This window comes from Struthio camelus, chromosome 4, assembly GCF_040807025.1.
Source record: "Struthio camelus isolate bStrCam1 chromosome 4, bStrCam1.hap1, whole genome shotgun sequence".
In the NCBI taxonomy this organism is placed as follows: domain Eukaryota; kingdom Metazoa; phylum Chordata; class Aves; order Struthioniformes; family Struthionidae; genus Struthio; species Struthio camelus.
Genome location: NC_090945.1, coordinates 8,824,609 through 8,838,363, shown reverse-complemented (window position 1 = coordinate 8,838,363; position 13,755 = coordinate 8,824,609). Strand labels below are relative to the sequence as shown.

Below are 13,755 nucleotides of genomic sequence, written 5' to 3'. Positions count from 1 at the left end.
ATTTCTTTCCTAATTTGCTTGTAATTGCTTATAAAACCCCCTAATTTTTAGCCTTCAGCCGAAGGAGCAAAACAAATCCTAAATTTCAAATGAAATTACAGTCGTTTATTTAATCCACTCAGCTCTTCTACCGCAACGCAATATCTGCAAAACAATACAATATAGAAGCACTATGGTCCTTCACCTAGCCCTACCGCAAATTACGGCCTAAACATATACACGTTTGTGGTCATTCACATCCTCTAACCCCACCCTTAGTTCTCTAGTATCAGAAAGTAACTCTGTAAGTAATTATAAAGCAGCTGACGACTCCATCATCATCTCTCACCCTGCCTTTATGAGCTTTACGGTACTCAAGAATACTCCTCCACCACAGCAGTCTGAAAGTGTAACCTTCATCTCACTGACAGCGCACAACAAAATACAAGGACCAATATAAATGAGAAGCTTTAACATCTCGGAGTCCTGACTTCTCCTGCTAGCTCTGCAAAACTTGGAAGATCCAACTTAGGTCTTTTACACCTGCAGTCCTGAATGCTTAGTGACAATATTGGCAGCTAAAGCATTCAGAAGCCTTCTCTCCTCATTTACACCACTCATCACCATAGGACTACAAGCCTCAAACCCTTCATCAATAAACTCTCTGTCCTTCTTCTTGCAGTCCCAAACTTCATCCTCAACTACAACCAGCACCATCGAGCAAAGAGGTCAGACTGGTCCCTCTTACAGTCCCTTCAAGATCAATAACCAGCATGCTCGAGTGTTAGGTTTTGACCGTGGCAAATCGACAAATAATGAGCCCAAAGCCAGATACCAAGAGTATCCTCCTTCCTTTCGGTTCCCTAACTATTGCTAACTCTGATCCTAGCTCCAGCCATACTCTGAAATCCCCTTGTTATCTGAAATCACATAACCACCGTGACCCCTGATAGTTTATTGAAGCACCAATAACTCACTTGATCCTGCTGGCACCCCTGACACCACAGTTCACAGACCTCAGAAAACAAAGAATCATACCGTAACGCCTTCCACCACCAAAACGCAGGCAAGTCACGGTCAGAATGTCATTTCAATCCATTCTTCCTCTCCACCCTTCAAATACCTATTTGTAAGTCATTATCTGTCTAGAAGGGGACTGAAACTCTATCAAGAAGTTCCTTCACAGTAGCTGCTCTCCACTTCACTAATATATTTGGGCAAATTTCAGCAGACCTTTTCGCCTGTTGGAGAGGGAATAGCTACTTTTCTTCAGCATATTCTTCCACAGTTCTGATCTGCTGCTTCACTAATTCAAGAATCTCTCAATTTAATGCCTGAATGAATCACTTTTTGTGTAAGCAGCATCTAACCCAAGGAAAACAAATTTGGGAAAGGGAGGGAAGGGAGAGGTTGTCTCAAATTCCACAGTTTGGAATTTGCACAAGCTCCTTCAGTACAGTAAAGAAAGTTCATCTAGATCTAGTCATAAAGATTACAGTCAACAGCTATCGATTTTAAATATTGCTTCTGAAGAATACCAACTGGAACTACTCAAGAGCGTCCAAAAAAAAGACAGACCCCTACTTTTGGCTCTACCTTGAAAAATAAACTGCTGTCAAATATAGGATACTGGAGTAGGCCTCACTGAGTACACTCATTTTTTATGTTCCCATGAAATATTTGGTGGGGGTGGGGGGCAAGGAATGCACACACGCACTTTTCTTCCCCCTTTTTTTTCCCCCCCCCAAGGGTAGCAAACAGTGTTAGGGAAGGTAAGCACAACCACAGGAAATAAGGAGAAATTGAAACCAGGGTGCAGATTGCTGCTCTTTCTGCTCCTCTATTAATATAGAGGTCATAAAAATTCAGCTTCACTTTGTCAGAAAACTCCAGGCACTTGTACATAGCTCTGTATGCCACAGGGCAGAAGGCCAAGTAAGCTGGCAATTCTTTCCCTATCGAGAAAAAGTCAACAGACGTATCTTCATGTCACTTGAATGAGTTCATACTGCTCTCACAGTAAGAAACACGATAAACCCTTCAATGTAGGTTATGCTAAGATAGCGTTTTAAGTACTGGTTCATATTTTAGGATGAAATATTAGGGGAAAGTATCATTACCGCACCTGTGCTCAGGCTAAGGACATCCAAACACATCATGAACTTATATTTTCAGGACATTCAGGTGATGCTAACCATACTCCGCACTGACATAATTCAAAAACATACAAAACACTTGAAATCTAGCCTTCGCCTATAAGGAAGAAGTACTGTAAGTTTTTCCAAATATTTTTGGTTTTTACCTAGCCAAACTTCCCAAAAGGTAACGTGACAGTTGCTGAGCACCTTCTTTGTTTTCCTACAGGACCAAGAAATAAAAGATAATAAAATCAGAGGGGATCGCAGTATGTTCCTTCGTCTGGCTCTGAAGGCACTGCTTACTACATTTGCTCCTAAGTTAGCTCCGATTTTAAAATAGGATTGAGTTTTCCTAATTTCAAAACGTCTACCTTGGGATGCACTTTACAAACTGAACGTTATTGATATGTTCTTCAAGTACATTGCAAAGTCATTTGGTCTGTGAATAAGATGACCTTTGAGGGAAACATCAGATGCGCATGTCAAGTAACGGCAGGAAAGTAAGCTAACCAAGAAACTACTCTGTATTCCTTTGCACTTCAGTGTAGTCCTTCCAATCGATTACTGTAACGGCTAAGGATGATTAAGAAAACAGGTTCGTCCAGAACCAACAGAACTACTCTTGACGCTTCACACGGTGACAAACTTTCTACTGTCAGTAAGATGACCTTATATAGTGTACTTTATATTAATTCGTTTAGCTTTAAGATAAGGGTTAAGAGCACAGCTCAGGTTTTACTACACTTCAATGTAATTCATGAAGCTATGCCCACAGAATTGACTTTTTTTGGTTTAAAGAGGTAAAATTTCATGCACTCAGTTACCTGCATGAAACACCTTCTGTTCCATGTTTCACCTTTAGAGACCAAGTTTTAACATGAAATAAAAATCTTTCTTGGTTGACTCGATAGACTTCTACTTCTTTTAGCAATGCCAAGACCTACGAAACCAACTAAAAATTTGGAGAAAAAAAAACAAAGACTACTTACATTAATATTGGACACTGGACAATCCTTTTTGGCAAGTTTAAAGGCAAAGTAAGATACCTGAAAGATATCAGGTCGCTGTTCTTGATCTGGTTCAAGCATGTATCCTGCAAAAATTGGTAAGATCAATTACCACTTTTTGACAGCTAAAAGCCTGTTAGGCAGCGTGCAACAAGCAAGAACAAAGTAAAGCAGCTACTCTTGTCAACCGAGCTCACATGTAAAAAAATTATTATTAGTCTTATCTTTGAAATGCTTTTTGTCTAGGCAAATAGTTTCCAGGGTCAACTGTAACTGGTGGAGAAATACGCTGTTGGATAGTTTTTTCCTCAACTGTGGAAAGGGCAGCTCAGCTGAAGTACTAAGTCATTACTTCAAACAGAAATACAACAAAATAGAAGGCACAGCACCGGCATTTACTAGGGTTAATATAAAGCACCATGTAGCTAACGGCAGATACACACAGTCATCCGTTTCACTGTTTACACTGGACTAAGGGTCTACATTATGTTCTACCTTGCACATTTAATCTGCTACATGAACTTATTTCTGCAAAAAAGCAGAAGAGCTAGTTCCATGGACAAAAGCATGTTTTCAGACAAGGCATGGAACGTGCCATTTCCCTCTCGAACCTGATCTTCCCAGATGAAGACTAAGAAATCCATGTAGGCAGAAATTCTCATTTGGAAGGACAAAGTTACTGTCTTTAAGAAAAGAAAAAAAAAATCCAAGAACATAACCCTTGAAGACAAGCAGAAAAAACCTTAAATCATATTCTGTGAAATATCTAGTGTTTTTCAAGCAAGCAAGTTCTCTTATATTGTTATATCGTGCATAAAATGATATTGCGTATATAATCATGAGGTCTTGCCTAAATGACAGAAGAGCCTAAAGATACAGTAAAAGTTTTCTCAAAAATAAGCAAAGCCTCCAAAAGCTGATCAGCTACAAAGAATAATATCTATGCATTTTTTTTTAACTAGGAAAAAGGTGAGTTAAGTTTCCAAAACCATACAGTACAGCCAACCCGAAACAATTTCGTGCAAAACCTTGAGCTGAAACATTTTTTTACTTTATTATAATCTAGCATAGATTTTATGAATCTGCTGAAAGTCATTATTTCCTGCCCAGTACAGTTCCCACAAAATTGTATTTTTAATGGGTTTTACAAAATAAAGCACATGTGAATTAAGTGACATGGAAATTAAGGGGAAATGGAACACTTAAGAGGTGACTCCTGCCACTTGATTCTGCAATCTTAGAGTCAAAATGGAGAAGGTCCAACTTGCTACTGCTTTTTCTTCCCCCCGTGTAGAAGAGCTGAAATAAAGTCAGTACTCCCTGAAACACCTTTTATGACTAACTCTGGCTTTTCATGGCTTTCATTCCAAATGAAAATACGGAAAATCGACATTCTGAGATTCTTCCTCACCCCTATGTATTCATTGCGGAAAACAGTGCTCATCTTCGTACAACAATTTGCTGAAACTTAATAAATTAGGAGTTCATGATTATAAGGAGACAGGATTAAAACTTGTATTCTTCTAGAAAAAACACTGAGCATAATATTTAATCCCTTGTAAAGCAATATTACGTTTTGCCAGTTATTAAGTATGCACACAAGGCTAGATAACTTATTTTTCAGTTATGAATATATGCTCCAAAAAGTGCTTTGGATTTCGCATTTCCTATTATATAAAGCATGAAGTATGTGCTCTATACATTCATAACTGAGAAATAAATTAAAAGAGCTCCTATTTCAACGTTCTCAACCTTTCATGTTGTCTCAGTCACTCTCTTTAAAGTTAACTTGTTCCCTATTTAAAATAGATGCAACTGAAAATTCTGATTATTACTGGAAATATTAGATCTGATATCCCTGCATTCAGAGAAAGACACAAATCACTAGCCTCAGAACTCATTTTTCCCCAAAATCTTCCTCTGTACTCTCTATACTTGCAATATTTCACCCGAGTTGATGCCCAACATTTTCAGTTGCACACAGAACTTCAGTAGACTCATGTTCCACTACAAACCCCCAAACTGCTGTAAAACCCTCTCTAGCCCAATTGACCTCTGCAAGTTTAAGTTTCTACACCCAACTTGCACTTCAGATTCATTTAGCTAACCACATCTGTCTAATTTGGACAGGGAAAAATCAAACAAAACAAAACCCTATTTCCAATCTTACATTGCATAAAAAAAATGTACGCTGAAGAGTAACTATGAATAAGTTAAGAGCTACTATTTTCACAACCGAAAGGGTTTGCTGTTGTTGTTGTTGTTGTGTGCGTGTGTGTTTTTCTCTTCTCCTTTTATTTATTTATTTATTTATTTTGATTCAGCCATTTTCTTCTGAATGGAGAGGTACAACTTTATTTGCCGGATCTTTCAAGTGTTTCATTCTATTTTGATTTTCAGGTTATCAGTGGATGACCCAGCTTACAGTAGCCAATTTTAAGATTGCAACTTCAACCAAACAGGCCCATTTCTGGTGCAGCTTCCCAAAAATGTTCTCTTGGTTTTTGAAATCCCCCTCTAGGTCAGCACCTCAGTTCTGTACCTGTGGCACCCTTCCCTGCTGTGCAAAGGGATAAGCAGGCTTCTCTTCCAAGGCAAGGGAAAGAGGTCCACCAGAAATGGGAGCCCGGAGCATCTCCCACTGTTCGCTCAACAACCCAGCCAGTCTCCGCCATTTATCCAAGTCATTCCTCTATACCAACAGCATCTTCTGTGTTTTATTTTATTTCCGAGACAAACAGTTCAGTGCTGTGCAGATACTTACTTATCAAACAATGCATATTATGAGTATATCGGGAATTGTCCGGAATGGTAAAACTTCCGTCACAAATAGCAACTTGACTCTCTCCAAAGGGAAGCGAAAAGAAACAAAGTTTATACAGCAAGCAGCCAAGTGCCTGTAAAAACAAATACAGGCACTGTAAAAGGATGAGAGTAAGCCACTTCAATAATAAGGAAGTACCAATAAGAAACAAACAGTGTCCTAGCTATGGCTGACACTTGCACTGGTATGTAGCAGCCACGTAATGAAGTGTTCTGTTGACATCATAAGCCGACATATAAAGCAGTGCTAAAAGAACTTTCTTTCCCACTGTCTGATATGTTACACAGCAAGTAACTACTAAAACTAAAAAAGCTGCACGTGCGTTCTCATATTACCCAGAGATACTACTAGTGTTTCTGCTGAATTTAGTCTTTTACTTCACTGTGATGGCTTTCACGTGCATCACCTACTCAATAGACCTTACCTTATTGTGCTGTGCACAGGTTTCCCTAGAAAAATCACCCGTGACTATCAAGCAGTATTAAGAGCCAACAGAAAGGAAAAAACCTAAATAATTACTCCCTTAACTCAAAATACTCATCACACATGGCACTCACTTAACTTACAGAAAGACCATGAAGCTCCCCTCTATTATGCTCTGCCACATAAAGCCTCTCTCATAATTTCAGAGAATTAAGTTTTCCAGTCAGTCAATGGGGCTTTTAACCATTTTTTCCTCCTAATGAAAGCTCCACAATTCATAATGTCTCATTTTTTACTTACCCAGATATCTGCCTTGGTAGTAATTGGTTTCCCTCCATACAGGTTTATCATTTCAGGAGCTCTGTATGACAGCGTTGTATACCTAGCAGTACATAATTAGAAGAGGATATAGATGAAAAGGTTGTCACGGGACCGAAGGCACCTGTTCCAGTGTCCATTCACACCTAAGTCTCTGCTATATGTCTGGAATTTTCTCATATCGCTGAAGGCATTTACTGCAATCCCACCAACGAAGAGCATCAAAGAGAATATTTGGAGTAGCTACATCACATTTACTATTGTGGAAGGTAATTTTAGGGCAGCTAAAATTTGCTCTTAACAGCATTTCCACAGGATGAGTACTTTTGTAGCTTCGCGCCCCTCTGCTTCTATACTGCAATAACCAGTCATATGAAACACCGAAGAGTTATTTAAGAGTAATCATCTCATACTGAACCACACAGTAGGGATACTTCCAAAGAACACCACCTCAAAAGAAATTCAAAATCTGTAGTCAAAAGAGTATTTTTTTTTTTTTTAGAGTTGATAAAAATTACATATAAGATTATAATTTGAAAAAGGTCTGTGTTTATTCCCCTGCAACAGTTCGCATGAAGATGCAAAAACAACCCCGTGTGTATTTAAGAATGCTTCAGCAATAAAGTTAAAATAATTTTCTGGTCACTCTCGGGAGAAAGGACATCGAGGGTACTTCATCAGTAAGACCACACGTAGACCCATTCTAATGCTTAAGTACACCATTTCTTTTTCTCTTATACATTTACAGTTAGCTCTATTAAAATAGCAAAACTTAATATACTAAACTCCCAAACTGGACACTAGCCAGGTATATATTTTCAAACTGTTTGATTTGCAAACTTCATGCTTTTTTCAATACCCTTATTCTACTCAGAGCTTGACCTCTGCAGAAACTACCTGTCAAAAAAGGCAAAAAGCTACATTACCACAGTTTTGCTGTTTGACTACACTCATTTCAGTATTGATTCAACCACTAAGTTAAAACTCACGTTAAGAAGATAGGCACACATTACTCATTGATCTTTTGCATCACAATAGACAATAATATATTGACTTCCTAGGAGCACAAGTGCTGCTTCCAAAAAGTGACTTGAAAGTAAAACAAACTTACTTCTTAATTTCTTCCTCAACCAAATTAACACCATCTTTTTGAGGATTTAGAAATTTGTTAGTGGCACTGCCGAAATCACAGAGAACGTAGTTTCCGCTATCGTTTAACAATATGTTCTCCACCTTCAAAGAAAATCAACAGAGAAACAGTATCGTTAGATGAAAAATTGCATTAATCTTCAAGTTAACTGTTTAAACACTTTCTTCCTCTCTCAAACACGCTCACATGAGAAAGAAGGAGAATTCTGAGAAAAATCAAGTAATAAACTTAGCATTAGCAGTAACTGATGCTGTCTTGTTTCGTCTTCTGGTTATAGCTCCTCCAAAAGCAAGCATTTCCCTAACTGGAAGTCAAGGTCTTAAAACGCTTCCTACGCTCTTAATCCTTTCAAAGCGGATTGTTCAATTTTAGCTAAACGTCCCTTTTCATTAGAAGTTCATACCTTTAGATCCCGATGAACTACAGGAGTTTTGCACTGATGCAACCTGGCGACAGCTTCACAGGTATCGCAAAATATTCTCATTACTTCTGATTCAGTAAAGCCTGTCTGCAGACGCTGATTCATCTGATTCACAACTTGCCCAGCTAAAGAAGCAAAGCAGATTTTTTTTTTTTTGTTAGTGCTGGTATGATTTACAGTAGCAAATGTTTTGCACGTGCAAAAAGCACACAAACAAGATAAGAATGAAGTTTTCCACAGTCACCGCATTACAAAGAAATTCATTATTTTCCAGTCGTGCACTCCTATGCCACCCTAAACGGAAGTGTTACTGTTTCCGACAAGCAAACAAAAAAGCCATAGCATCCATCACACAACGACGTTACCTCAAAAACACTTCCTGCACGTAGATCAACAGCCAAAATGCCGTCAGCCAACAAAGTTCAACTGAATTCCTACTCTAGACAGCCTTTCTTTGCCTCTCCAAAGGACAAAGAAACAAGGGAGACCTGAACCCACTCGAAGAGAAAACCCTCACGTAACCTCTTGATAGGCTTCTTTGGAGGAGCAGGAACTATCATTTCACTTTTGGAGGCAACTTTACCACGTTATCCTTCTCTTCCTACCACAGTGCTTCCTCAACACTAACAGACCAAGCACGACTCATGAGCTAGGGGGCCATGGAGAGCATTCCTTCTGCATAAAGATCTTTTGAAAAAGAAAATCCTAGCAGGCAAGTCCTTTAGAGGTTTACTTCTGTATGGCTTCAAAATCAAGTGGGCAGAAATTAAATCCAGACGTATGGGAACCAGTTTACACAGAGGGTTTACGTGGCAATAAGCCATTCACAAACCAAGTTCAGAAGAGTCCAAACCAGTGACTTGAGCTGAACACTGAGAAACTGGCTCCTACAAATTGCAACAGGTAGAGAGAAATTTCTCTAACATTTACTACTAAGACTAAGAAAAGAACGTCACTGATATAGAGTCTGAAGTGGGTTCCCACAATTGTGTGGAAATTCACATATAAAAGCATTACTTCACCACAGGATGGAGGGCCAAAATTTTAGATATGAGCTTTCAGGCTCTCTCCTCATTTCCTTTCTAAAAAGTACATCGCTAAGTCTGTCTTTTGCTCCTTATGGTACAGATAGGACAACTTGTTCTATGCGCTCCTTCTACTGGAAACAAAAACAATGCAAAACTCAACTGAAAATATTTTAACAGCCTTATGGGCAGTGGAGCGTTTTTTTTTTTCCCTCTCTAAAAATATTTTCTACTTGCAACACTTGCTCTATTATCAGCAGGTTCACTCCAATGCCTCTACGTGGTGGGAAAAGACGTCTGGAACCACCTGTTTTTACTTTACTGTTTTATTTTACTGGGTAAAATAAAGTTACATTATCAAGCAGGACATAGAACCATTATTCATGTCCAGCATCATCAACACTAACTATATTATGCTGACTGAAAACAGGTCACCTGTCAGATAAGAGGAAAGAATCTTTAGTACCACGAGCTTAAACAAGAAACAGGAGAGGGATAACAGCTGCCTCCTTAAGCATGCTTTGGTTTCCCATCTTTGCTATCAAATTACGCTCTCATTGCGTGTTCATTAGCGGAAACAATGAAATGGAACCATTTTACGTTCTATTTAAATAATTTTCCCCCTATTTCTAAAAAAACTTAATTGCAAAGCTGTATGACGGCTTTTACATTTTCTCAACAGGTTCAACTAATTCAGTGCTTATCTACCAACACAAAATAAAAAAGTGAAAAGATGCAATTGGATTCCAGCTGTGAGATCTGTACTTTATCCTTTTAAATTAAGGGAACAACATAACATAAAAATCCCAGATTAGCAATTTAAGTGTCGTCTTTGCATTTACTCTGAAAACCAAAGAATAACCTCTTACCTCTACAGTATTCCATGAGAATGAGTACCTCCCAAACATTATCGCTTACAGAATTAACAGCACAATCCAAATAGCCAACAATATTCTTGTGCCCGGACAACTCTTTCTGAAGGAAGAAAGGAAAGGAAAAAAAAAAAAAAAAAAGGAAGAAAAAAACCAAAACATGTTATACTTCAACATAGAAAGATTTAGCCAAAAGAAATAAGACACAAGTTTTCTGATGGTCATTCACAAGCTCAAATCAAGGAAGACCACGCCTCACATCCACTACTTGTTATCCAAGTACCTACAAACAGAACATGTTTCAAGTCCATGTTTCAAGTTTCACTGCCAGCAAATTTAGTGTTGGAATACAGATGGAATACAGTACGGATACAATACAGTACAACTGCAATTCAAAAAAGAAAATTCATGCGCTACTGGCTGGACAGTGCAAACAATTCCAAATCACTAATCTAGAACACCACTGTGTACTGATATTATCTACACTCTTGAACAGTAACGGATAGAGGGGAAAAAAAGAGGAAGTTGCTCTTGCTACCCTCAAGGTATTAATTCCAAATACAAGTACTATAAATTACAAGGTGGTAATATTTCAGAAAATCTCTCTGAAGAACTTACATATTTTTAAATTTGTAATAGCTCTGGCTACTGCTGTGTAAGTAATTCAAGTTGCCCCAAAGCAAAAAAATAAGCCATTTCACATGTGGAATTCAAGTAAACTTATATTATACATCTGACAATACCAGCGTATTCTTCCACACTGCAGAGTTCCTGTCCATATGACAGCTTGCGGATAACAAAAAAAAGACCTCTTACTCCTGATAATTCAATAGTGAATTCTATGATTATAATACGTTTAAACTAGAAGTACGTGGAGATAGAGAGAAATAACCTTTGCAATATCTGCTGGAGAGAAACAAGGCAGATTTTCTTTTGCCCTGTCAATCACTAATACTTTTTTTCATTTTTAAACAGCCATCAAGTCATCATAAACCCAAAAGCACTTGGAAAAAAAAAACTTCCAGGTTCTCTTCGTTTATTCTTGGTCAGCTAAAAGAATAAATAACGTACTCTAACTACACTCATACCTCATCTCAATGCTGGATGGTTCATGCACATGCTTAAGCCTACTGAGGACGACAACGCTCGCGGCAGTAACGAACAGCATCGTTCAGCTAACTGAACTGTGGCACATACAGAACTTAGGGAATTGAAGTTATCACTTCAGAACCAGAAGAAGCTCCTTTTGTCTTGGAAAGCAAATGTACTAACAGAATTATCAACTATGGAATCAAATACATTTTCATAGTTGCTTTAGAGATTTATCATGTACTAACCCCGTGCTCAGTATTAGTTTCTGAATAGCACTAACTGCGCAAAACCAGGATCATAAGGCCAAAAGAAAACGCGGTCTAGAAGAGATGGCCATTAGAGAGAAGCGAGGTATCACAAAGGTACGGTAAATGAGTACATTCTACGATGTTAAGTAACGTGTTACTTACCATAATTGTAATTTCTCTCTTGCATATGTTGAGATCTGGCACACTGTTAACGTACATTCGTTTCAGTGCACAACGTATTCCACCATGGGTACGTACCAGAAACACAGTTGAGAAGCCACCTGGAGAAAACAATTACAAATGAACGAAGCTAACTGAGATTGTTATTCCTCTAACCGACATCACTGTGTGCTAAGAAATGAACGAGCAAGCGTGCGTGCCAGTCTTGGAGTGAAAAGCAATAAATGCTTTTTCAAAATTGCTAAGACTTGACATCTCAGTCAAAACTCACTTACATGAAGTATTCCTGACAAAAACTTAAGAATCTTACAGTTATGTTATAACACTAAACAGAAATTTTTAAATATTTTTGCTTTAAAGAGTCTTGTGTGAACTCCATGTACTCTGTTTTGCAGGTACCAACCCTGAAATATTTTCAGGGTCTCACCCAGAAATAAGACCAAATGGAAAGTACTCTCCATCCCTTTACAGCTTTTAACTCCTCCAGTATTTGATACGGTAGATTGTTATTCTGTTCTTAAGCCTCCATTTTAAAATGGAGGAAGGAGTAAGATATTAAGCCAAGAGTCATGACAGATATTCAAGAAGTTATGCCAGTCTTCACTGTAGGATGGAGACAGGACCCAAAAATCATTAATAGCGCAAGCAAGGAATCAACTCCAAAGTGATGTTTTTATTCAAACCCATGTTGAACATAGAGATGAAACTGAAACGTGTTCCCACTGGAGTAACACGGCTCATGATTGGACTAGTCCTGGCAACAGGAACACCGTCAAGTTCAACTGCAAGCGATACTTTTGAGCCCTCCTTCCAACCTCAGCATTAGCTTTTTCCTCTTCTCTTCATTAGTAGAGCAAAAAATCACACAAAATATAATCACACAGAGAAACAAAGTGAAACTGCTACACATACCGTAATACTACATTTCAAGTTTCCTTGACAGCCATTTTTATGGAACCAGAGCAGACATGCCCCAGTTCAACAAAAAAACAAAATAAAAAATCAAAACCAAAACAAAAGCAAAAAAACACACCACACACAGGAAGTGAAACATCTAACTGTTCTGACAAACGCTCTCTTTGCCATTAGGTGGCAATATTAACTAATACTTAAACCTGGAAAGAGCCACAAAAACAGACCTACTCCTCATTTTGCCCAGGAGTAGATACGTGACCTTGAATGATTTTCCATTATAAAATGCCAGTGGGATCTTTGACGAAAGGACCAACTCTGAACAAAACTTGATAAAGTATATAAATATTTACAGGACCTCTAAAAGTAATCAGTGCTCTGGAAATTTTTGTCGCACAAAACTGTAACGCATGAACCTTTTCAATAGTCTCTGACATTAAACTTCCCCCTGAAAGCTCCAGAGCAAGCAGTAATCAGTGCTGTAAACATTTATAGATCATTTTTATCAGTATGTCCTGAACACAAAGTAACCGCTCAAGGAGCGCAACCCACTCAAGTGCTTTTTGATTTTTAGGGTTCCCCCCTCCCCCCAAGACTAATTACAGGAAGTGATAGACCCTCCGAGACAGGTAGAAGTTCCTATGCAGTTTGGGATTTTCCTGGAAAACTTTTATTAGAAGTTTTGTAAAAAGCTGCTATGCCAGTACGGAGCAAGGAGGAAGTAAGAAAGCACATTGTACAACATTCCGTGTCAGACATTGTACGGAACGCAACCAGAAATAACGAGCAGTTGCCTCTTTGTAGCCTCCCAGGATTACAGACTGAACAGAACTACACTTCCACATGTAGATCAGCATAGGAGATAGCATTTTGCGAGTATTTTTGTAAGTTGAAGAAGTTTTCTATTATTTGACACCAGTAAAGGCAGAAAATTCACCGAGTTTTCCAGAACAGATTACAAAAAAACAAAACAAAACAAAAACCCTTAAAAACTGAACTGTCACATGCTATTGCAATATGAAAAGATGACAACCAAGTTCCAGATTTTAAGCCACTATCTTCTCTATACACTTCCTTTCTATACCACTCCTCATGGCAATTCTGGTTCCCTTCTTAAATTCCTGTAACTTGACCCGTTGCAAACTACATTCAGGTCCCAACTCCCC

The 13,755-nt window shown here is 38.4% G+C and overlaps 1 protein-coding gene across 1 annotated transcript in view; it reads right to left on the bottom strand.

Annotated features, from left to right (window-relative positions):
- The window catches only part of BMP2K (BMP2 inducible kinase), a 66,535-nt gene that overhangs the window by 31,483 nt on the left and 21,297 nt on the right, over positions 1-13,755 (bottom strand). The window contains 7 exon segments of the mRNA XM_068941320.1: positions 3,107-3,210; positions 5,889-6,021; positions 6,672-6,753; positions 7,801-7,922; positions 8,243-8,385; positions 10,155-10,260; positions 11,660-11,778. Coding sequence (XP_068797421.1) covers positions 3,107-3,210; positions 5,889-6,021; positions 6,672-6,753; positions 7,801-7,922; positions 8,243-8,385; positions 10,155-10,260; positions 11,660-11,778 — 809 coding nt within the window.